The sequence below is a fragment of the Tamandua tetradactyla genome, chromosome 13 (assembly GCF_023851605.1).
Source record: "Tamandua tetradactyla isolate mTamTet1 chromosome 13, mTamTet1.pri, whole genome shotgun sequence".
In the NCBI taxonomy this organism is placed as follows: Eukaryota; Metazoa; Chordata; class Mammalia; order Pilosa; family Myrmecophagidae; genus Tamandua; species Tamandua tetradactyla.
The window spans coordinates 9,432,839-9,459,132 of NC_135339.1; the positions used below are offsets into that span (position 1 = coordinate 9,432,839).

Here is a 26,294-nt window from a genome sequence, read left to right on the forward strand (position 1 = left end):
TTAGGTTTGGCCTGCTTGTTTACATAAATGCAGTAAGAATTTTAACTTACCATGCATGCCTCCTTCAATTTGTTCTGCTAGATGCTTAGGGCAACAAATTCTACTTCTGTATGGAAGTCCTCATAAGGAATCTCAGCTTGGACTTTTTAAAAGCCTCTGTTTTATGTTAGTCTGAGGCTAGAAAACCAAGCTCAAGAAACTACCCACCAGATTTCACCAGTAATACCTATAAAATTCGGATGAGGTCCTCTCCTCTATACATTTCTGCCTTAGTGTTTTTTGCTTGTTTGTTGAAGAAATACTTTATTTCATGGACAGCATAAGAGCAACTTTGGCAAGGCCAATACCAAACCTGACAGACTCTGAATTAGTGGAATCAGTTAATGAGGATTGTATTTTATAAAGGATTACAAATTGCATCTTGTCCCTTGGCTCGTTCCTCTAATTTCCTTTCTTTTCCTTCTTAAGTCCCAGAGACAGCCCAGTACTCTGGTCCATCTCCTTTACCAGAACTTCACTTTCTGGGAGATAGATGGGAGTTCAGTTATGTGCCAGAGGCCTGCATGGTGCCTCTGTGCAGGGCTGACGGGTGGGATCCACCTGTCATCTTTAACTCAATCTACTGTGGGTTTCTACAGGGTTCAAACAAAATTCAAAATAATTGTGAAAGAGAAATCAGTCTTAGGATATGATGGCAGGATGAAACAATGTTCATAATTCTGGAACTTGTTAAAAATATTTTAAGATTAGAATTTTAAGAAACTATTTCTATTCTCATTGTTCATATTAGAGAAATGCATTAAAACCCCATTACACTAAGACTAGACATTATTGTCTGTTTGCCTGCTTGGAATAGTCAATATGCACAAAGGTTCATAAAGACACCATTCTTCCCACTGTTAACAAAGAGGAAACCGAGGCACAGTAAACACTCAGGGCACAATACAGGCTGTCACACCACCAAGTTGATTTTACAATTGGGTTTAAATGTCTCAGTGGAAGAAAATTCTCCAACTGCACACCATATTGCCTTACACTACAGTGTAAAGCAGCAGAGGTCTTTTTGCTGGGTCCCATTGAGTGTGTAAAGGTAGCGGAGGAGAAGGCATGCTCTCCCCCACCCCACCCCCCTGTTGAGGAAGTCTGGCACCTCTGGTCTGACAACAGCTGAGTGAGGTCAGCCATTAGTCTCCACCACAATCCTGTCTCTCATAATTCACACACATTCCAAGGAGAAGTCACAACGGGCTTCACAGTCTACAAAGCCTTTTCACAAACAGTTGCTCATTTATATACATAGGCAAGCTCCTGCTAAACAGGCTGTGTTCCAAGGCTCTGCTTGTACAATGCTTATTTGGAAATCAAGACCAAATTTTCCCACAGAAACAATGCTACTGGATTGAAGTTTGTTTTCAGAAGCTAGAGACCTACTTAATCTGCTCATGATACCTCTTTAAGATGCCTCTCCATCAACAAGAGGTGATGGTGATATGTGTTGGGGAAATAAACATATGTAAGTAATTTGAGAAAGAGCATTTTAACTAACTATTGTAATTTATTTGTTGACTAGGCAGTTTTTATATACTTTAAAAAGATTCTTTTATTTCTGAGTAATTGGATGACACATTAAAAAAATGCTAAGTCTTATATTGTCTGGGTGGATGCTAGAATCTTTGCACCATATCTCTGAGGCGCAGTCCTCAGCATGGAGAGTGCTCCCTGATCTGACTGTTGGAAGAGTCATGTGGAGCTCTGCTTCAGAAATTCAGCAATAGCTCCCCTTGCTGTATCTCAGGCAGTGAGAGTGGTGATGCTCCATCCCCTCCACACTGGGATGTCCCTGATTTTGCACCTACTGGATGGCACGGAGAAGCAATATGGATGATGGATGAGCAGAGAGATGGGCATGAGGCCGGTTCCTCTTATCCCCTTTCTTTTCCTTCTTAAGTCCCAGAGATGGATGATATATCTGACCAACTTTTCTGCCTCCCAGGGCAGTGGTGGGCCCCAGCCACATTTTCAGCTGTCTCCCTACTTCCTGAAGCAGGCAAAAAATCAGCTCTTCTGAAGTTTATAAGGATTTTTACTTCTGATACTGAAAGACACCCATATAGAGGCCACCTTTCTTCCAAACCTTTTCATTTTCATGCAGTTTCAGGTATTCCAAAGAAGGACTTAAGTGCTATATCCTTAGGCCCTGACCCTCCAGGCTGTGCTGGGGCTACCTCTGATGCCCAGAAAACCTTGGATAGCTCTTTATCTGTATACTTAGTCCTCTCTTTGATTTATTACCCAAGGACTCCTTAAAGGCACAAGGTCTGGCCCTAAAACTCAATAGTCATTTTTAAAAAGAAGAACTAAAATTTATTTGTAGGTCAGGTGTTGAAGACATCTTGGTGGAACTGCTGAGGTGAGAGGGCTACAGGTGAGGAGGGAAGGGAAAGAGAGAAACTAGGGTGCTGAGAAAAAAAGTCTCTGAAAGGAGTAGGTGGGAGAACAGTACTGGCCTGGGATGCCGCTACCAAGATGAGTTGGTATGTATGAGAAAGTATGAGAAAGAAGTGGCCTCAAGGGCTCACAAGCTCTTCTTCTCTCTTAGTGCTTCCACTCTTAAAAGGCCACCCTGGGCTTAGGTCATAAGAGCAAAAAAAGGGAGGGGGTGAATGGAGCCCCATCCTGGTGATATCTGTAAAGGCAAGATCAGAGCTGGAAAAGGGAGAAGTGAAGGACATTTAAGATTTGGCTAAGGTCCACAGGATCACTGGACTGATGGGCAATTTCAGAGTATGAGTTCACATGTGAAGATGCATTACAAAGATAGTTATGAGCTGGGATTGTCTGAATATAGAATTATGAACAAAATCCTTCTAAATATTAAGAACACTGGCCCTTCTGTCCAGTTCTTCATTATAGCTAAAGCACTTACCGTGAATTGAATGAATAACAATTCTTTTTATTACGAGTGGTTTTCTTGGAGGGAGAGTCCACTGGTAGATATTTTTCACTTTTTCAAAATATCCAACATACCTATGCTGCAAGACAACAGAAGCCTCAATTTAAGTGGACAAGAAAAGTCTAAGGTCAGCATTCCTATTTTTTTTATAGAGCTTGTTAAGGTCAGTAATTAACTACAGAAGCTATAGTGGGTGTTCATTACATAACTAGGCATTTTTATGTATGTTGTCTCACAACTGCATAGCTACCTGGGAAAAAATCCAGAACTAAATACTATGAGGATGTAAAACTAAGGAGATAGGTCTTGCTTATAGATTGCTTATGATAGAGAGGGCAACGAACCAGAACAAACAACAAAACAGCTACAACATTACAGCAAGACACCACTAATTGCAACTGTGAAAAATTCTGTTTGGATTTGAAAGAGTTTCATTGTGACTGTTGGAGGAAGGCTGTGGTTTGGTGGGTAGAGTAGTCCCTGAGGCATGGGAGAACAGTGGATGTGAAAACTCAAGAGGAATACATAAGGCATTAGTAGATTGCATGTTATTTTTCTCTTGTCTCTTGTCAGAGTTTCTTCACTCTCCATTTCTCTAATTTCATTTTTGCAAGGAAGCCCAGAATTCTCTCAGCCTAGTTCCTTCCTATGGAAAGCTGCTCACAAGGACTCTCCTTGAATCTTTCTTCTCTCCATTAGAGTTCTAGTACTGAATCAAATGAACTTAAAAGTTGACAGACCTTTCTCCACCTATTGGAAAGTGTTAATAAAATTAACTTCCATTGGAAAGGGCCAGTCATGAGAAAGGCTAATGTAAGTTCTTAATTCAGAAGTGGATAAAACGGGGTTCATATAGTGGCTCAAAGTGTTGGGTCACAATGGGACAGTACTGGGAATTGCCTGCCCCCCCCCCCGCAACCTGGGATCAATTTTCAGAGGGAACTCTGTCCTGGGACCTCCAGTGCAACTCTCCACTCTGATGCTAAATCCTTGCACTGCTATCCTAGTGAATCAGAAGAGATGAAGTTGTAGTTTATGGGGAACTGTGCATAACTGCAGAAGAAATGGGGGAGGGGAGATGTTCAGGGTGCCTTTTTGAAGGAGCTTTATCTTAAATCCCCCTGGCTTCTGACTCGAGATTTTCGATCTCCCACCATGGCTTGCAAACTGCTTTTATTCCCACTCTTCATTCTCCTAAACCTAAAACAACAATAGCTTGTATTAGAATTTTATACAACTGACACGTATTGAGTAAACACTCACTACACTACAAACAAAGTCACTATGCTAGGTACTCTGGTATGTGAAGAATGGAAAGATGGCTAGGTTGTGGTCCTGGCTCTCAACAGGGATAAAGCAGTGGTCACTTCAAACAGCTAGAGAGTAAAGTGACTTAAGTCCCTAAAAGAAATACAAAGGACTGTGATAACTGAAAAAGCAAGAGGCAACCTCAGGCTGGGAAAGGAAGGGGATTCCAGGAAAAGGGACTCACAAGAGTAATGGTATGTGTGGGTGAAATGTTTACAAGTGTAAGGAATCGCAAACAGCACAAATGTGTTAAAGAGTAGGACATGTGGATGCAAATATGGAAGAAGCAGCTAGAAAAATAAAATGGTAGAAGATCTCGAGTGCCAGGTCAAAACATCTGGATTTGTTTCCATTTGGAGTGGGGAGGCTTTCTGAATTTTGAGCATGGAAATGATGTGATTAGAGTGTATTCTAATCTTCAGGAAGTGCATTACTTTTAGCCTGTGGCATATGGCTATCCTTTTCTTGCTTGGGTGACCACCGGTGGTTAAGGATAAGTTCTTTTGTCCCAAACTAAAAAGCTCAGGGGCCAATAGTGTTCTGCCAACAAAGGTCATGGATGCCTTTCAAGTTCCATCACTTCACTCAAAGAAAAACTCACATTTACACCCACATCCACTTAAGAATTCTGAACCAACTATCACTTCAGTCTAAGGGACAATATAGAAAAGGCAATAGAAATGAGAAGCTGTGTACAGAATGGGACATGACAGCTTCAGCATCTGAAAGACCTGGATCTGAGTTCTTGTTTCAGAAAGTTAATTTCAACATCAGTTGCCCAATCTGTACAATGGGAACCATCATAGCACCTAGCATAGAGTTGTTGCGAATATTAGACGAGGTAATGAACATAAAGCCCTTATGCTCATTTCTGTGGTTCAGCAAAGGCTAGAATGTTGTAAACTCTATAGGGCAAATGTCCTGATTTCTTCAATAAACAAATAACAAGGAATAAAAATAGAGAGGTGGAGAAACTATAAATCAAACGAGACCCAAGAGATACAGCAACCAAATGAAATGTGCGGACCTTATTTGGATCCTGAGTGAAATAAGCCAAATGTATAAAAGCCTTAAAGACAATTATGGAAATTTAAAGTACTAGACACTGGATATTAAGGTGTTTTTTAAAGATATAATATTTTTAAGTATGTTAAGTGGTTTTTTTCAGAGTCTTTACCTTAGATTTCAGACTGAATTACTTGTGGGATAAAATGATGATGACTGGATTTTCTTCAAAACAATCCAGGTTCAGGGGAGAGTGGGGAGGGAATGGATGAAGCTGTTTGATGAGGGTGAGGGGATTTTCATATCATTTCTCAACTCTTTTACATGTTTGAGATTTTCCATAATAAAATATTTTAAAAGGAAAAATAAGGTAATAGTATATATTTCATATGGGCATTATGATAATTAAATGAGATAATATATGTAAAAGTTCACTAGTGTCGGGTATATAATAGGTTCTTGAAAAATGTTAATTCTCCATTCCTTTCTCTTTTAAAATATAGTCTCTTGCCCCCCCACTTCCTCCCCACCTCTCTCTCTTTCTCCTACATGTGTGCGTGCACACACACACACAGGAGTCTGCAGAAAGAGTCCTTGTGATGTTCTGAAAGCATACAGTTGCCCCAGCAGGAGTTTGTGAAAGATTCAGTTCCACTCCATAGGGAAATGAAAGACTGATGACTACATAATCTTCAGGGATCTGCAACCTATTTTGAGAGGGGATTCAACTCCTGAACTCTAAACAATAACCAATATAAAAATGGATAGCAGGATGCTCTGGGGAGAATCTAATGATCACAAAGCATGAGCTGCCCCTGAGATGCAGGTCTTAGGCTTTGGAAAGGATCAAGACCACTTGGCCTGTCACAGGTGCTGTTGCATGATTGTCAGAGACTAAAAATTAAACAAAGTACTAGGCATCACTCTTTGACCACCCCCCAAAGCTTCATGCCCCCACCTTCTTTTTAAAGAAAACTTTTACCTGAGAAGGTGTTTCTACACCTTGGAATTTAGTGCTAATAGTCTTATCTGTTCTTCGTTCTCCAAAATAATAAAGGCTTTCCTAGAGAAAAGAGGAAAATCCAACAATGATGTGTATACTTTTCCCTTTCCTATTTAAAGCATTTTTTAAAACGTCTAAAATCTTGTTATTTCCTTACGTCAGTGTTCTCTGGGCAGAGGCTACCGAAAATAACAAAATCAAAGCCACATCATGCATTTCTCTCATTTAAGATTTACATAGACCCGGAATTTTAGAACTGGAGAGACCTTAGAGATCATCTGGTCCAACCCGTCCTACCACTTTATAGTGAGAACATACAAACAAAACAAACAAATAAAAAATTCCCAAATGACCCTTCATGGAGCTGTACAGAGCCACTTACAGCAGAAAGAGTCCTGGAACACAGGTCTCTTGGTTTCTAGGGCTCTAGATCAGTGGCTTTCAAACTTTTTACTTAATGGAGAAGTTTTAGGTTTACAGAAAAATCATGCAGGAACACAGTTTTCCCTATTATTAACACTTTGCATTAATGTGGTACATTTGTTAATATTCTACTACTAAATATAGTTCATAGTTTACATTAGGGTTCTTTGTGTTGTACAGTCCCATATTTGTTTTTAAAATTGTTATTCTAGCTAACACATATCCAATCTAAAAATTTCCCCTTTTAACCACATTCGAATGTTTAATTACAGGTGTTAGCTACAGTCGCAGTGTTGCGCCACCAACACCACCATCTATTACTAAAGCTTTTCCATCACCCCACACAGCAAATCTGAACTAATTAAGCAACAATTACCATGCCCAGGGGCCCCTATCCTGGTCCCTGGTAACCTTATTCTAGATTCTGACTCTATGAATTTGCTTATTCTAATGATTTCACATCAGTGAGATCATTCAGTATTTGTCCTGTTATGTTTGGACTGTTTCACTCAACATGGTATCTTCAAGGTTCATCCATGTTATTGCTTGCATAAGATCTTCATTCCTTTTTCACTGTATGTACGTATATGCCACATTTTGTTTGCTGATTCATCTGCTGATGGACACTTAGGTTGCTTCCATATTTTGGCAGTTGTGAATAAGACAGTTATGAACTGCCTCTGATATCAGAGGACTTAAATAATTAATAAGTTGATTGCATTAAAGGCTGATTGCACCTACAATCAACTTTGCCTTCAACAATGAGAGATGTCTCATCCAATCAGTAGAAGGTGAGAAGTTATTGTTTCATGAGGAAAATTTCCATCTCTACTTCAGCCAGCCAGCTTCTCCTTGGGAATTCATAAAAAACCTTCATCAAGAGTGCACATATAAGGTGACAGGGACAAACCAAGTCCGTTCCTTGAACGCACTATCCTAACCCACGCTGGCCCCACCCTGCGACTCCCCCACACCCCACGCACCCAAACCCCATCACCAACTCCACCCATCACATCCAAGCTATCCGCCCCAACACTACCCCAGTGCGTTCCGACCCCACACCCTCAGCCCGTGCATGCATGTATTGCCCCAACCCTTCCCAGACCCATGCACTGGAGCCCAGCCCCTCGACCCCTCAATGCCCCTCCTTGCTCCCTGCAGGCAGTCACCTGCAAATCCGGGCTGCAGAGGCTCACTTTTATGCATGGGCCACACCTATCCCCAGTCCATATAATCACCCAACCCTGCCCCACCCCACTGAGCTTTGTGCATGTGTACATCACTGTCCATCCCCCCAGATATGTGTACATGCACAACCCTGCCATGTCCCCTAATTCTGGGCAAGCACTGAAGTGTGCATCTGGACCACATCTGCCCCCAGCTCACTCAAGTGCAATCCCAGCTGCTGCCCCTGAGCTCTGCACACACGTACACCAGGCCCCCACCCCACAGACCCGTGCACTCGCACAGCCACATCCTCCCTGCTGGGCAACCCTGCATCTGCGCACCAAACTCTTGATCCCTGCACCTTAATACCCTGCCCCATCTCTATGCACAAGTACTCTGCTCCCATGCCTGGCAGGTGCTCACATGCACACCTGTGCTACATGGCCACTGCTCTGCACATGCCTAATAACCCCCCCACCTGCACAACTGTGCCAGGGCCCCACTCCCCCACACTAGTGCATCTGCATCTCAGCCCCGCTGGACCTTTCCCCTTATGCAAGATAATACCCATGCCCTGCCTTCCCTGTGCCCTGACCTCTCTCCCCTGTACTCTACACTCTGATACCCATGACCCCCAAGCTTCACGCACCTACCCACATACTGCCTGGACACCAACCTACATGCATCCGCAGGCACCTCCATCTGCCTCCCATCTACCACTGTGTCCTCCATGCTGCACCCTGCTCCTGCGCTCTAAGGCCTGCCTGAGCTGCACCCCACCTCCATGGCCCCACCATACCTCCACAACCCAGCGTCCTGTACCCCATGCTCACAGGCACGAGCACAAGTGTCTCCCACCCATGCTTATACCGGCGCCACAACCCCTCACTACACTGTTGTGTACCACCCCACAACCTGCATCTTGCTCCACGTCTATTCTACAAATACAAAGCTTTAAATTACTAAAGGAAATCAACTTCCAAAGCCACCCTATTGAGATACTGACATGCCACAAAGGCAACAGAAGATCACTAAGCATATCAAGATGCCGACAGACAAAGCCCAGTCTGTGGGGCCTGAGAAATTGTTTATTACAAACAGCCTGCTAAGATGGCTGCCTTAAGTGCTTCCAGGTCTGAAGTTTCGGGGGAGTATAATAAGCATAGCTTATGTAGCCATAGCATAGCTATATGCTGCTTACAACACACTCATCTTAAACACAAGGATACAAATAGCTTGAAAGTGAAAGGATGGAAAAAGATGTCCCACCTAAGCTGTAACCAAAAGAAAGCAGTAGAATACTAATATCAAATAAAAGAGACTTTAAATGCAAAGACATCATAAGAGCCAAAGAAGGACACTATACATTAATAAAAGGACCAATTCACCAAGATGATATAACAATCATAAAAGTTTAAGCTCCCAATCAAGGAGCTCCAAAGTACATGAGATAATCATTGGCAAAACTGAAGGGAGCTAATCCTGAATAGCATAATGTAATGCCTGGATAGCTCCCAGAGTATATTAAGCAGATAATCAAATGTCTTGGCAAAGCCCCTTGAGAGATGGGGGAAGAATTATGGAACTATTAAACTTTACAACTGGAGAAGCCCCTGATACTGCGTCAAGCATTAGAGACACCCAAATCAATACGCCAAGCCCTTGATCTTGAGGCTTGAGCTTGTGAAGCTTACGTATGTAGCAGTGAAGCTTAGCCTACCTATAGGTATGCCTAAGAGTTACTTTCGGAGGACCTCTTTTGTCTAAGTCCAAAATCTGCAAGTGAAACCACAGCCCTCGCCCTATGTGGGACAGGACATCCAGGAGTGAAAGTCTCCCTGGCAGATGGGAGATGACTCCCAGGGATGAGCCTGGCCCTGGCACCATAGGATCAACAATGCCATCCTGACTAAAAGGTGGAAAAGAAGTGTAACAAATAAGGTATCAGTGGCTGAGAGAGTTCAAGTAGAGTTGAGAGGCTACTCTGGAGGTCACTCTTATACATACTTCATTTAGACACTGCTGCATATCATAACTTGCCAACTCCCAACCAAAACAATTCTTCACCAATCCTAAAGAACACCTAGGCTGTTATAGAAGACTCTACAAGGGTTCCACACACTAGGGTAACTTTCTAGAAACTTACAATCTTCACATGGGTCCCTGCACCAGATAAGTCCTGAAATGCAGAGGGGCCAGCCTCTCCAGAACATCAACTTGCTCCATTCCTCTCTCCCATATTATCGACAGCCCTTTCCAATGTGAAAAAGTTAGAGTGGGCATAGCCCAAATATCCCTAAAGAGTGGAAGAAAGGTCAGAGTTGATGGTGCAGTTATACAGAGAAGATAGGGTTTAACAAATGAGCATGATTACTGAATTGTTATATTGATATTTCTTTCAGTCACCAGTATCTTAGTTCAGCTAGAAGTAAACACCTAAAATTGTGGAATTTATTCCATACCAAACTCTGAAATCTGTACTACAACTAATTGTTGTAGAAAAGCCATGTTTTAATCCTGATCCAATCTTGTGGAGGCAGCTTCTTTTAATCCCTATTCAGTACTGTAGGCTGGAAACCCGATGCGATAATCTCCACAGAGAAGTGACTCACCCAACCGTGGGTATTAACCTTGGATTAGAGGGAGATGTGACTCCACCTATTCCAGGTGGGTCTTGATTAGTTTATCGGAATCCTTTAAGAGGAAGCATTTTGGAAAAGACTTGAGATCTGAGAGAAGAACAAGAGAGAGAGCCACGAGAATCATGAGAGCCCTCACAGCAAGAGATCTTTGGAGATGAAGAAGGAAAATGCCCCTGGGGGAGCTTAATTAAACAAGAAGCCAGGAGAGAAAGCTAGCAGACTTCACCATGTGCTCTTCTCGCTGAGAGAGAAACTGTGAAGGTCACTGGCCTTTTTGAACCAAGGTATCTTTACCTGGATACCTTAGATTGGACATTTCTATAGCCTTGTTTTGATTTGGACATTTTCACAGTCTTAGAACAGTAAACTAGTAAGTTATTAAATTCCCCTTTTTGAAAGCTATTCAATTTCTGATGTAGTGCATTTTGGCAGTGAGCAAACAAGAACACGTACTCTGAAATTTATTGAATTTTTGTATATATGTTATTTTTCACAAAAAAGAAGAAAAAAATTGAGTGTGATGATAAATGTACAGCTATATGATGATACTGTGAACCACTGACTGAACACTTTGGATGATTACATGGTATGTGGATATATATATATACATCAATATATATCATTATTTGGTGGTTATTTACTTCCAGCTTCATTCCACTGTGCAAAGAAAGTGATTTGAATAATTTCAGTGTTTTTAAATTTGTAAAGACCTGTTCTGTGACCCAGAATATGATCTATCCTGGAGAATGTTCTATGAGCACTAGAGAAGACTGATATATATATATATATATATATATATATATATAAATTTTTAAAAAGATTTTAAAAATTGAAGGTAGTGATATATGTTTCAACAATAATAGTAGGAGACTTCAATAAACCGTTTTTCCCTATACATAAAACAACCAGAATATCCATAAAGAAATACAGACCTTAAACAATTTGATAAGTGATCATATATATATATATATGTCTATATAGACATATATAGGTCATTACATCCCAAAACACCAGGATATACATTCTTCTCTAGTGCTCATAGAACATTCTCCAGGATAGATCATATTCTGGGTCACAAAACAGGTCTTTACGAATTTAAAAACACTGTGATTTGAATGCAATGAAGCTGGAAGTAAATAACCACCAAATAATGAGAACTTTTATACACATATAGAGATTAAATAACACACTCTCAAATAACTAGTGGGTCAAAGAAGAAAGTGCTAGAGAAATTGTAGCTATCTGGAGATGTAAGAAAATGAGAATACAACATTTCAGAACTTACGGGATGTGGCAAAGGCTGTGATGAGAGGGAAATTTATTGCCCTAAATGCCTATATTAAAAAAGAAGAATGAGGAAAAATTGAGGACCTAACTACTCACCTGGAGGAACCTGAGAAAGAACAGCAAACTAACCCCAAAGCAAATAGAAGAAGAGGAATAACGCAGATTAGAGCAGAGTTAAAATGAGTGGCAGAACAAAAGAACAATATAAATAATCAATAAAATCCAAAGCTGGGACTTTGAGAAAATCAATAAAATTGATGGACCACTAGCAAGGCTGGCAAAGAGAAAAAGAGAGCAGATGCAAACAAACAAAATCAGAAATGAGAGGGGGATTGTTGCCACAGACCCTAAAGAAATAAAAAAAGAAAATCATAGCAAGATACTATGAACAACTACACACCAACAAACTAGGCAACTTAGATGAAATGGACAAATTCCTGGAAACACATAAACAAGCTACACTGACTCATGAAGAAATAGAAATTTTCAACAAACTAATTACAAATAAAGAGATTCAATCCGTCACGAAAAATCTTCCTACAAAGAAAAGCCCAGGGCCAGATGATTCCACAGGGCAATTTATCAAACATTCAAAAAAGAATTAAGGAAAAAGGAACACTACCTAACTCATTTTATGAAGCTAACATCACATTAATACCCAAATTGGGTAAAGATGTCATGCAGGTTTTAATCTATTGTGTGCCCCAATAAAGCCATGTTCTTTAATCCTCATTCAGTATTCCTGGGTGGGAGGTTTTTTTTATTGTATCCATGTAGATGTGACCCACCCAATTGTGCATGATAACTTTTGATTAGAAAATTTCCATGGAAATGTGTCTTCACCCATTCAAGGTGGTATTGCTTACTGGAGCCCTTGAAGAGGGAACCATTTTGGAAAAAGGTTTAGAGTCACCAGTAGTGACAAAGCCAACAGAAAGGACAGAGCCCTGGGAAAGCTGTTGAATAAGCCTGGAGAGAAAGCTAGCATGTGCCTTTCCAGCTGAGAGAGAAACCCTGAACATCATCAACCTTCTTGAACTTAGGCATCTTTCCCTGGATGCCTTAGATTGGACATTTTTATAGACTTGCTTTAATTTGGATATTGTCATCACCTTAGAACTATAAACTTGCAACTTAATAAATTCATGTTTTTAAAAGTTGTTCTGTTTCTGGTATATTGCATGCTGGCAGCTTTTGCAAACTAAAAAAGATTCTATAAGAAAGGAAAACTGGGTGGGCCACGCTGGCTCAGCAGTTAAGAGTGCTTGCCTGCATGCCCAAGGACCCAGGTTCGATTTCTGGTGCCTGCCCATGTAAAAAAAAAAAAAAAGAAAGAAAGAAAGGAAAACTACAGGCCAATCTCCCTAATTAACACAGATGCAAAAATTCTCAACAAAATATTATGAAATTGAATCCAACAACACATTAAAGGAATGATACACCAAGACCAAGTGGGGTTTATACCAGGAATGCAAGGATGGTTCAACACCAGAAAATCAATTAATGTAATACAGCACACTATCAAATCGAAAGGGAAAAATCTCATAATCATCTTGATTGATGCTAAAAAGTCATTCGACAAAATTCAACATCCTTTTCTAATGAAAACACTTCAAAAATATGAATCAAAGATAGGTTCCTCAATACGATAAAGGGAATATATGATAAATCCATAGACAGCATCATACTCAGTGGAGAGAGACTGAAAGCTTTCCCCCTAAGATTGGGAATGAGACAAGGATGTCCTCTGTCACCACTATTATTCAATATTGTACTAGAAGTTCTAGCCAGAGCAATCATGCAGGAAAAAGAAACAAAATGGCATCCAAATTGGAAAGAAAGAAGCAAAACTTTCATTATTTGCAGATATGACACAATACTTGGAAAATCCTGAGAAATCTACAACAAAGTTACCTGAGTTAACAAATTCAGCAAAGTAGTGGGATATACAATCAATGTTCAAAAATCAGTAATGCTTCTATACACAAGCAATGAACTAACTGAGGAATCAATTATGGAAAAAATTCCATTCAAAATAGCAACCAAAAGAATCAAGTATCTAGGAACGAACTTAACTACGGAGGTAAAGGACTTGTGCACAGAAAACTACATAACATTGTTAAAAGAAATTAAAGATCCAAACAGGTGGAAAGACATTCCCTGTTCATGGATAGGAAGGGTAAATGTAGTTAAGATGAAAAATTCTAACCAAACTGACTTACAGATTCAATGTATTACCAATAAAAATTCCAACAACCTACCTTTGAAGACTTGGAAAACTAATTACCAAACTCATCTGGGAGAAAAAGAGACCCTGAAAACTAAAAACACCCTAAAAAAGAAGAATGAAGTGGGAGGATTAATACTTCCTGATTTAAAAAATTATAAAACCACAGTGGTCAAAGCAGCATGGTACTGGCACAAAGACAGAAGTATTGACCAATGGAATTGAATCAAGAGCGCAGAAACAGACCACCAAATCTATGGTCCACTGATCTTCAACAAGGCTTCCAAATCCACTAAATTGGGACAAAATAGTCTTTTCAATAAATGAGAATGGGAGAACTGGATATCAATACCCAAAAGAATGAAAGAGGACCCATACCTTACACCCTATACGAAAACTAACTCAAAGTAGATCAAACATCTAAATATAAAAACCAGCACCATAAAGTTCCTATAAGAAAATGTAGGGAAACATCTTCAAGACCTAGTAATAGGGGTAACTTCCTAAACTTTACACCCAAAGCCCAAGCAACAAAAGAAAAAAATAGATAAATGGAACTCCTTCAGTCAAATGCTTTTATGCTCAAAAGACCATCCAAAAGGTGAAGAAGCAGCCAACTCAATGGAAGAAAATATTTGGAAATCACACATCAGATAAAGATTTGATATCCTGTATACTTAAAGAAATCGTACAACTCAATAACAAAAGAACAAGCAACCCAATTATAAAATGGGTAACGATATGAATGGCATTTTTCTGAAGAGCAAATACAGATGGCTAAAAACCACATGAAGAGATGCTCATTTTCACTGGTTATGAGGGAAATGCAGATCAAGACTACAATAAGATATCCCCTCACACCTATAAGAATGGCTGCTATTAAACAAACAGGAAACTACAAATGTTGGAGAGGATGTGGAGAAATTGGGACACTTATGCACTGCTGGTGGGACTGTATAATGGTTCAGCTTCTATGGAAGACAGTTTGGCACTTCCTTAGGAAACTATCAATTTGCCCTTTGAACTGGCAATACCACTACTCAGTATATATCCAGAAGAGCTCAAAGCAGTTACACAAACAGATATTTGCACACCAATATTCATAGCAGCATTATTCACAACCACCAAATATGGAAACAATCTAAGTGTCCATCAACAGATGAGTGGATTAACCCAATGTGGTATATACACATGATGGAATATTATGCAGCAGTAAGACAAAATGATGTCCGGAAGCATATGACAAGATGGATGAGCCTTGAGAACATAACGCTGAAGTGAAATAAGCCAGACACAAAAGGATAAATACTTTATGGTTCCACTTTTATGACCATGGTAAAGGTAAAATCAGAGGCTTATAATATAGAGTATTTTTTTCCATATATATATATATATTTACTCATCTGTCTATACCCTGGATAAAAGGAGCATCGGACACAAGGTTTTCATAACTACACAATCACATTGTAAAAGCTATATCGTTGTACAATCATCTTCAAGAATCAGGGCTACTGGAACACAGCTCAACAGTTTCAGGTACTTCCCTTTAGCCACTCCAAATTTACCATAAAGTAAAAAGGGATATCTATAAAATGCATAAGAATAACCTCCAGGATAACCTCTTAACTCTGTTTGAAATCTCTCAGCCATTGAAATTTTACTTTGTCTCATTTTTCTCTTCCCCTGTTTGTTCAGAAGGCTTTCTCAATCCCATAATGCTAGGTCCCAGCGAATCTCAGGGATTCTAGTTGACCTATTTTTTAGCTCTGTCAGCTCAATTCTCCTTTTCAGCTATAATCATTTCAAGTTGACCTGTGTTTTTTCTTTTTTTAAAAAACTATTTTTACTGACAAATCTTCACACACATACAAGGTGTACAATCAGTGGCTCACAATATCATCACACAGTTGGGTATTCATCACCATGATCATTTTTTAGAACATTTCCATCACTCCAGAAAAAGAAATAAAAAGAAAAAAGAGAAAACCCATACATCCCATAACCCTTACCCCTCCCTCTCTCTGATAACTAGTATTTCAATCTACCCAATTTATTTTACCCCTTTCTCTGTTTATATTTTTTATCCAAGGCACGAACACGTCTTTCATAGTCTGTGGTAGTTAGATTCAGTTGTCAACTTGGCCAGGTGAAGGCACCTAGTTCTGTTGCTGTGGACATGAGCCAATGGTACGTGAACCTCATCTGTTGCTGATTTACATCTGCAGTTGGCTAGGAGGCGTGCCTGCTGCAATACATAATGTTTGACTTAATTGGCTGGTGCTTAAATGAGAGAGCACAACGTAGCACAGCCCAAGCAGTTCGGCATTCCTCATTTCAGCACTTGCAGCTCAGCCCAGGCCTTTGGAGATGCAGAAAGAAGTCACCCTGGGGAAAGTTGTTGGAACCCAGGGGCCTGGAGAGAAGACCAGCAGAGGCCATCCTGTGCCTTCCCACATAAGAAAGAACCTCAGTGGAAAGTTAGCTGCCTTTCCTCTGAAGAATTAACAAAATAAATCTCCTTTTATTAAAAGCCAGTCCATTTCTGGTGTGTTGCATTCCGGCAGCTAGCAAACTAGACCATAGTCTTTGCAAACTGGCTCAGCATTGGGCTGGTGTTCTTGAGTTTAGCTCTTCTATCTAGGAGATCAGCCTGAGGCAAATGTGAAGTGCGGTTTTTTTGAGCCTCCATCATTTCATGCTTGTGCTTGCCCATGGCCATAGGAGTTCCCACAATTACAGGAATTCCAATGCCCCCTGTAACCCTTATGAAGTAGACTTTATCCCCCTTTGAAATACTCTATTGTGTGACTTAAAGAATGTAATCCTTTGCCCCAAGTTGCTTTGACTGAATCGTTTCTTCTACTCCTTTGGCTACTTCATCAAGTTGCTTTTGCTTTCAGGGCAAGTTCCGGGAGGTCAAGGCAGAGAGGAGTTTACTGGCTCAGTCTTTCAGTTTGCCACCCTATAGATTGGCACCTAGATTGGCATCAACATACAGGCACTTCAATGCGTACATAGGCATACCTCTGCTAGCAGAGCAGGGCCAGGGACTTACAGTAGGAATGTAGGCTGGATCCACACTGTGCCCTGGAGGGGAATAGGGAGAAGCCAGTAAGGGTGCCACGAACTTCTCCTACCAGTTTTCGAAGCTGCATTTTTTTTTTTTTTTTTTGATTTGGTACTTGTCATGGTCAGGTTCATGTGTCAACTTGGCCAAGTTGTGGTACCCATTTGTTTGGTTGGGCAAGTGCTGGCCTGTCTGTTGCAATGAGGACATTTCATAGAATTTAGATCATGAGCATGTCAGCTGCATTCACAGCTGATTCCATTTGTAATCAGGGAAAGGGGAATGTCTTCTGCAATGAGTGATGCTTAATCTAATCACGGGAAGCCTTTGAAGGAGGATTCAGAAGAGACAGGCACTATTCCTGCTTCGGCTGGCGAGCCTCTCCTGTGGAGTTTGTCCAGACCCTCCACTGGAATCGTCGGCTTCACAGCCTGCCCTGCGGATTTTGGATCTGCATTCCCGTGGTCAAGTGAGACACTTTTATAAATTTTATATTTGCGAGTGTTCCCCGTTGATTCTGTTTCTCTAGAGAACCCTAACTAATACAGTACTCATTCAGTTACTGCAATCTATTAATTGTTTTCTGGGGTTCTGAGGAAGATAGCTCTGCCAGGTTTTGCTAGCTGTCCAAAGATTCTTTGGGAGGACAGCATCCTGGAACGTCCTATGCTGAAATTTTGGTCAACTGGGAATATAGTTTATCTTTTGACTAGACTATAACTGATACAGATGAAGTACTCAAGCTTTGTTGTAAAGCTACATTTCATATCTAAAAACCTAGGACACATACACACAACTGAAGCAAATGTTTCGAAAAACAATACATATGTTTTGATGTTTTCTATTCTATTCTATTCTATTTTCTTACATAGAAAGTGCTAGTCATGATTGATTTTTAACTCACTGACAGACCATGAGCCATAGTTTGAAAGCCATTGTCCTAGAACACTCATCGTCAAAACTGCTAAGTCTCAAATCAGAGAAAATGAATGTGGGAGAGAATTCAGAGGTTTACACCTTGTTCATAACCCACAGCTTCTTTTATTTAGATCATATCCCAAGTGCGGAGTGATACTGCTGGGAGTGTGTCCCGTAAGTGGTAACTTCTCAGGAGGGTCATGAGAGACCAAAAACTCATAATCCTGCTTTTAACAAGAGGAAATAGCCCACCCTACCTTCTTAGAAATTTTCAAAGGTCACAGATCGCACATATTCTGATTTTGCAAAAATAACATTCATTTGTTATTTTAATTAGAAAAAAATAACTTTTACTTACCTCATACTTCTAAGGATGTTCAAGGTCTTTTGGAAAAACTTATTTAATTAATCATGATAGTATTTTTTGAGGAAGAAAGACATCACTTTATTGGTGGGAGAAAGAGCAGGGCCAGGACTAGGGTGAAGTGACTCAGGCATCTTGTTTTTGCATTTGTAGAACAGCCTTACTTGCCTTACCTTAATCCCTTTTGGATCCTGCTTTTATATGTAATATTGATATTGTGTTCCTCTTGGATTTTTTACATTAATTTTGATTTTTTAAAATATTGCATTAAAATATTATTTATCTGGGTTACTGAGATTTTTTGGCACTCCCTTATATTTGTGCCTTGCTCACTTCACCCTATTTCTGGTCCTGAGTAAGAGTTTACATAGGTCAGTTACTAACTAGTGCAAGTTAAAAAAGTAAATTAAAAAAAACAGACTTCCTCCAATTACAATTTTCACTCAAGTGGCATGACTCAAAGAATCTTAACACCATACCAGCAATGTTTCAGAACTAGCAAATTCAATCAGATCTTGTCTTCATCTGTGGAAACATCTTTCATACCTTTGCAGTTGTAAATATTTCACTGGCAATCAGCCAAGCACAAACCATAGTACCGGTTCTTCCTAGAAAAGAAAAGAAATTGGTTCAAGGAATCATTGTTCATGATATTTTTTAGTATAAACATACTCCCAGAAATATTCAAAGTGCATTTTAGATTGATTTTCTTTCACTCTGAATCTACTTGGCAAAATACTTCAATTCCAAAGCCATGCAATTATTAAATGACATAGTTGGGATTTGAACCTAGATTATTTTATTTCAAAGCCTCTGCTCTCAAACACTATGTTCTGATGGCAGAAATTCCTCGATCGTTTCCCCCTATATTTCAAACAGAAAAAGGTTTCTCAGTTGGAAAGCGTAGATAGATTACACATGGAAAAAGAAAGCTATAAAAGAACGTTAAAATTCTGAGAGAGAGAGGAAGAGAGTGAGAGAGAGAGTTAGAGAATTCTCAGTGAATTCTAGTAACCTGGGTCCACTGGAATTATATCTCAGAAAACTTAGAACATCTGACTGGACAAATTTGTAAAAGGGATTTCTCAACCACACTGGATATTCCATGATGGAGTACATGAGGGTGGAGGACATGAGAGGTGCTATAGTCTAGAGCTGATTTAATTTCCTACCTTGAAAATAAGGATATACTGGGTTCCTCAAACCATAAGCCAGTAACCTTGTTATTAATTTGAGGAGAGATTCTCAGATATACTTAAAAGAATTGATTGTGTGCATGCAGATGAAGACGAAGCTATGATCACTCAGACCCAACATCAATTTTCTAAGTTATTGCAGAATTACCTCATTTATATCTTTTTTATATTCTCATGGTACTCTTTGTACTTTCTGTTCTCTGTATACTTCGTGTTTTGATATTCTCATGATATTCCCTGTATGGATGTCTGCTCAAATATCTTTTATTGGTGAGACCTTCCTTGGCCATCTATATATGAATTAGTAACCTCTCCCCACTCCCTATTTTCCTCATCCTCTTTTATATTATTATTTTTATTGCACTTATCACCAACTAATACATATATTTTCTTTATAAACAATAGACTGTGGTCTCCAAGGAGCAGTGAATGTGCCTGTTTTGTACACTATCATAATCCTACAACTAGACAGTATCTGGTGCTCAATGAATGAATGAACTTATCTGCCCTTTAAATTTATCATGATGTCAACTCCATGACCACTCCTTTTTCTTTTTCTAATTCACTTTTTCACCTACCCAGATGCATGATGGAGGATTTCTGTATTGGTTTTACCAACACTGAGTAACATTGCTTCTCTTGCTTCTGGATCCTTTTGCTGTACCCACATTGCCTATCAGTGGGTCAATTCAGGCACCCCTTCCTCCATTCCTATACCAGAGAGGTGGACACTGCTGTATAAAAATCACATAACTTTTCATATTGGTGGCAATATAAATTAATGATCTAAAGCTGAAGCTGGGCCCTCAATGCAGTCAAAATGCTTATCTATAGTCAATTCCTTTTCTTCGTTCCATCAGAAGATGGTTCAAATTTTCACTACTTTCCTCAAGTTTCCAACCAAACAACATTCCACTGACTCTGTGACTTCATTACTTTCTTCACTCAAGCAAGAACTCCCTAAATTGCTGCTTCTCCTCACCAACACCACCTATAAGCTTTCCAGTATTTGCATAGTTCTTAACTTCTTTATTTGAATTTGACTTGCGACGGACGTTTCTCCTCTTAATTCAGGCCAAATTCTCCATTTGGGCTCTGGACCTCATCTTCTCCGTATCTTGACCATTAGTCCCCCACTGTTCTGTGTTTTCAAAAATCCCATGGCTCTCTCTCTTTAGCAAATAAATATAGCCAGTTTCTCCCACCCCATCTTATAAACCACACTCTTTATCAGCCCTAAATGCCCATAAAGACTAACTTCTCTCCATTCATTCATAGCCATGCTTCTTGAATCCTTATTCTCCACTTGTTATTACCATTTCATAATCATCAGTGATTCAGATTCTAGTGGTCTTTTTTTTTTTTTTTTTTTTTAAAATAACATCTTGGTGCTTTCCTCTGCAATTCTATACCTATTCTGGTATAGGTCAGATGTGTTACCATGGTAATGTCTTCAATTAAAAGAAAGTCTTCCATCTTAAATGTCATACTATACCGTATTTTAAAGTGTACATATGCTTGTATCTACATCCTACTCTATGTCTGGACCCTATTCTTCCTTTCCTCAAATTCCACCAGAATTATTTCTCTAGGTTTGGTGAGGCAAGGTTAACTTTATTGAGTTTAATTTGAGGGGTTGTACAAAAAATGTACACCAGAAACAGGTAGTCATGGGTTCCAAGATTCATGATTTCAGTTCCATAGCGTTTTTCACACATTTTATAATCATTAAAGAAGTTGTGGGTTTGCAGAACAATCATGTAAAAAATACAGGATTACCATGTACCACCTTATTATTAACATCTTGCATTGATGTGGTACATTTGTTACAGTTGACGAAACCATGTTTTTATAATTTTACTATAAACTATAGTTCATGGTTTAACTTAGGGTTCACCATTGTGTTGTGTAGCTCAATGCATTTTTTTCTTTTTAAAAAATATAGAACGCTTCATGAACTTGCGTGCCGTCCTTGTGCAGGGGCCATGCTAATCTTCTCTGTATCATTGCGTATATGTGTTGCCGAAGCGAGCACTCAATGCATTTTTTAAAAAATGTTTATTCAAGTAACATATATACAGCCTAAAGATTCCTCTTTAAACTGCATTCACATATATAATTTAGTACTGTTAATTCCATTCCCAATCTTGTGCTACCATTACCTCTATCCATTACCAAAATCACTTCATCATCCCAAACAGAAATTCTGTACATTTTAAGCCTTTGATGTCCTGGAAAATTCTGGGCTTCCAGAAAGGGAGACTCCAGAGAATAGTGCTCCATGTGATGATTTGACCAGGTGTGGAACCAGTCAGCCATTCCAGAGAAAGCCAGGATCGGACATGGAGTTACCCAGGAAGGATTTGTGGAAACTTCTTATGTTTGATAAGCATGATTCAAGGCTATTGCATAGAAAGCCAATGAGAGTGCTGTGGGACCTGTATAAACAGAGCTGCTGCCAGTCTGGACTAGGGGGTTCAGAGAAGGGACACACTGGGGGAAAAATAACTTCAGAGGCAATACCATGGAGGCTGAGGTCTGAAGTCAAGAAGCCTCGGGCCAGGAGAACAGAGCCGCCCAAGCCCCCGAAGAGGGTGAGTTTGCCCCGAAGGTAGAGGATGGGCCTTCCACCTCCTTGCAGTGGAAGTGTCATGCTGCCTCAGGCCTTGGAGAGCGTGAAGCACATTCCTTGGGGTTTGGGAGAGCCTGGCTGCCACCACATGGTGGGGTTGAGCATGTGCCCTGGAGATGGCAGAGAGCCCAGGTGCAGCCCCAATGCTTGGAGAGGGTGGAGCTGAGAAAAAGGTGGTCTCCCCAATGTTCCCCAAGGTTGCATTCAGAGAGAGGCAGGCCTCTGTGTAGGCCCTTGGAAAGGGTGGGACTGCCGCTTTCAGAAACCCCAAAGATAAATGACTCTCAGACTTCGAAATCTAATGACTTTGCCCTGTGGGTTTTTGAAACTGCTTGGGTTCTGGCACCCCTGTGTTCTTTCCTTCGTATGGAAATGTGTATATGTATCCAATGACTGTTCCTCCTTTGTATGTTGGCAGCAAATAACTTGTTCTGACTTTCACAGGTCCAGAGCCAAAGGTAATTCTGCCTTAGAACAGTTATAAATAACTCTGATGGGAGTTTGTACTGTTTCTAACTTTGTATTTCATTTGTATTTCTACTGAAATGGTTTAAGGTTCTCTGATATTGTTATGGAATGAATGTATTTTGTATATGGGGAAAATGTTATTTTTACGGTCCAGAGGGTGGAGTGTGCTGGTTTGAAAGGATGTATGTACCCTTGAAAAGCCATGTTTTAATCAAAATCCCATTTTGTAAAGGCAGAATAATCCCTATTCAATCCTGTATGTTTGAAACTGTAATCAGATCATCTCCCTGGAGATGTGATTTAACCAAGAGTGGTTGTTAAGCTGGATTAGGTGACGACATGTCTCCACCCATTTGGGTGGGTCTTGATAAGTTTCTGGAGTCCTATAAAAGAGGAAACATTTTAGAGAATGAAAGAGATTCAGAATGAGCAGAGCAGAATGACATAGCCATGAGAAGCAGAGTCTACCAGCCAGGACCTTTGGAGATGTCTCCCGGGGAGCTTCATGAAAACAGGAAGCCAGGAGAAGAAGCTAGCAGATGATGCCGTGTTCACCATATGCCCTTCCAGATGAGAGAGGAACCCTGACCATGTGCACCATGTGCCTTTCCAGATGAGAGAGAAACTCTGTATTCGCTTTGTACCGTCTCACTTGAAAGAGAAACCCTGAACTTCATCGGCCTTCGTAAACCAAGGTATCTTTCCCTGGATGTCTTAGATTGGACATTTCTATAGACTTGTTTTAATTGGGACATTTTCTCAGCCTTGGACCTGTAAACTAGCAACTTATTAAATTACCCTTTTTAAAAGCCATTCTGTTTCTGGTATATTGCATTCTGGCAGCTAGCAAACTAGAACAGCTCCCTATTCCCTAACTGCCCCATGGTAACCTATATTCTAGATTCTGACATGAGTTTTTGTATTCTAATTATTTTAAATCAGTGAGATCATATAATATTTGTACTGTATTCTCTGACTTATTTCATTCAACATGATATCTTCAAGGTTCATTCATGTTGTCACATGTATCAAAAGTCCATTCCTTTTTATAGCTGCATAATATTCCATCACATATATATGCCACATTTTATCTGTTCATCCACCGAGTGGCCACACGTATTAGAATTTCATTCCTTTTTATGGCTGAATAATATTCCATTACATGTATATGCCGTGTTTTATTTGTCTATTCATCAGCCGATGGACATTTGAGGTTGCTTCCATCTTTTGGCAACTGTGAATAATGTTGCTATGAACACTGGTGTGCAAATATCTGTTCAAATCCCTGCTTTCAGTTCTTTTGGGGCATATACCTAGAAGTAGATTGCTAGGTCATATGGTAATTCTATACTTAACTTTCTGAGGAACCATCAATGTGCTTTCTGCAGTGGCTATACCATTTCCATTAGCAATGAATGAGTGTTTCTGTTTCTCCACATGCTCCCCAACTTTGTAATTTTATGATTTTTTTAATAGTAGCCATTTTAGTGAATGTGACATGGTATCTTGTTCTGATTTGCATTTCCCTAATGGCTGATGATATTGACCATCTTTTCCTGTGTTTTTTCATCTTCTTTAAGGAAATGTCTATTCAAGGCTATGCCCATTTTAAATATGCTTAAACTTCATTGATTTTTCCATTTTCTTTCCTGCCTCCCTCCATCCTTCCCTCTCTTCTTCTCTCCTTTCTTTCCTTCTTGCCTTCTTTTAATACTTAAAAATGTTATCTGCTATGAATACAGATTAACAGACATACACACACATACATGTTGTTCTTATACTTTAATATATTTTCCAAATTTCTTTAGGAAAAAAGAAATTTAAAAAATGTAATTACCTTTGCCTCCTTTACAGTGAATCACTATGATGTTTTTCTCATCCTTAGACATCCACATATCCACTTCTTTGGTGAACTCCACCATCTCACTGATTTCAAATGTAAAATTTTAAGTAGAATTAAAATATTTCCAAAAAAATGAAGACCCAAAGTATTTATCCCATTTCTGATGGCCAAATTCAGATAAGCCTTACCTCAGAGAGGGGACATTGTGATCATCAATCATGATTCTTAATACCCTGAAATGGAACTGGTCAGGATCATAACGGTTTTCACCTGAAAAAAATTACAAAGGTCATATCTTATATCTGATAAGCATAGTAAATGATTAAGTTATAAATAAGTTATACTTTCATATCAGAAGTTCCTTATCCACCTACAAAAGGAGCTTTCAGTTTCATTCCTCTTGCCCTACAGGGAATTTAAGAGTCTCAAATACATAAAGATAGTGGTTTGCCAATCTCAGGGAAGTTTAATATGTTGGGCTTACTCAATAAGCACAACTTATTTTGCCTTGTTTGATAGGCTTTGCTTTTAAATTTCTAGCAGACAACTCATTTTATTATTATAGGGTAGTCTGAAACCATGGAGCAAATGTAACCTACCAAAATGCTTGCCCTGCCCCCCCCACACGCAAATATCTATTTATTATACAGGTAGAGGGAAAATCAAGAGAGAAAGAAACAATGGTAACTTGGTATACAATCTATTTCAAGTTTTTTTTTTGTCTCCATCTAAGCCCTTGTTCTGTGCATAACCCACCCCTAATGGGTCATAGAAAACACATTTGCTGAATTGTTTATGTTCTCAAAACACAATATGGGGTGGTCCACAGTGGCTCAGCAGGCAGAGTTCTTGCCTGCCATGCCAGAGACCCGGGTTTGATTCCCGGTGCCTGCCCATGCAAAAGAAAAACAACCCCAAAAAACAATATGGCAGATCTTTAGAAAGATTTTCATAAAGCTAATACCACTAGAGCAGGCTTTTTCCAAAATTATTCTACCTACACTCTAGCCTCTTTGGTCACACCAGGCTACCAAGTGCCCTCCCTCACAGAGCACTTTGGGGGCATTGAGCTATCTTTTCCCAACAATTGGGCTAGAGCAGGATGGGGATTTTTTTAACTCACTTCCACCACCAGGAAGTACTTATGGTTAAATGAAATGTAAAAATTGAATGCAATGGTCTGTTTCTTTTCAAGAGTGGAAAATATCTAGTTATATACATACTGCATAGATTGTAGATTAGATAGTGGCCTTCATGTTTGGTATCAAGGAACCGTACAACTTCCTAAAAAGATAGACACAAATCTCACATATCTACATGGCACCAACAAAAGCCATTTACTAGGAGTAAACTAAAATGATTATTACCTTTTATTAACTTGTCAGTCACTTAGCACATTGCAAGGAATATTCAGGAAATATGAGGCCGTATATATTCTAAGTCATATCTAAGCCACTGGCTTTTCAAATAGCTGACAAATTGTATTCATCCACACTGATTAGCTTCCATTCCAAATACATATTGTTTAAAGATACCAGAGAAGGAAATAAGATGGTTATCTAGCTTTAAGTAAATTTGTTGCATGTCATTAATTTGCAATAATATATAGTTCTTATTTAATTCTCAATAAATATGTGTTTTAAATATTGCTCTGGATATTACAGGTCACTTAAGCACTAGGTAAGTGGTGGCAATATGAAGACATTTTATATTTTGGCTCATCTGTATTTTCTATAATGTGAGAGTGTGTGTGCGTACATACATGTATTTATGTACAAATTTTAAAATAAA

At 39.5% G+C, this 26,294-nt stretch overlaps 1 protein-coding gene and 1 pseudogene across 1 annotated transcript in view; both read right to left on the bottom strand.

Annotated features, from left to right (window-relative positions):
• The window catches only part of LOC143653575 (phosphatidylinositol 3,4,5-trisphosphate 3-phosphatase TPTE2-like), a 47,986-nt gene extending 21,692 nt beyond the window's left edge, over positions 1 to 26,294 (bottom strand). The window contains exons 1-6 of the mRNA XM_077124702.1: positions 25,727 to 26,294; positions 24,692 to 24,773; positions 24,498 to 24,586; positions 18,911 to 18,972; positions 6,249 to 6,329; positions 2,927 to 3,032 (exon numbers count right to left, since the gene is read on the bottom strand). Coding sequence (XP_076980817.1) covers positions 2,927 to 3,032; positions 6,249 to 6,329; positions 18,911 to 18,972; positions 24,498 to 24,586; positions 24,692 to 24,723 — 370 coding nt within the window. The 5' untranslated portion in view covers positions 24,724 to 24,773; positions 25,727 to 26,294. The remainder of the gene's footprint in view (positions 1 to 2,926; positions 3,033 to 6,248; positions 6,330 to 18,910; positions 18,973 to 24,497; positions 24,587 to 24,691; positions 24,774 to 25,726) is intronic.
• Positions 21,496 to 21,595, bottom strand: LOC143654654 (U6 spliceosomal RNA; annotated as a pseudogene).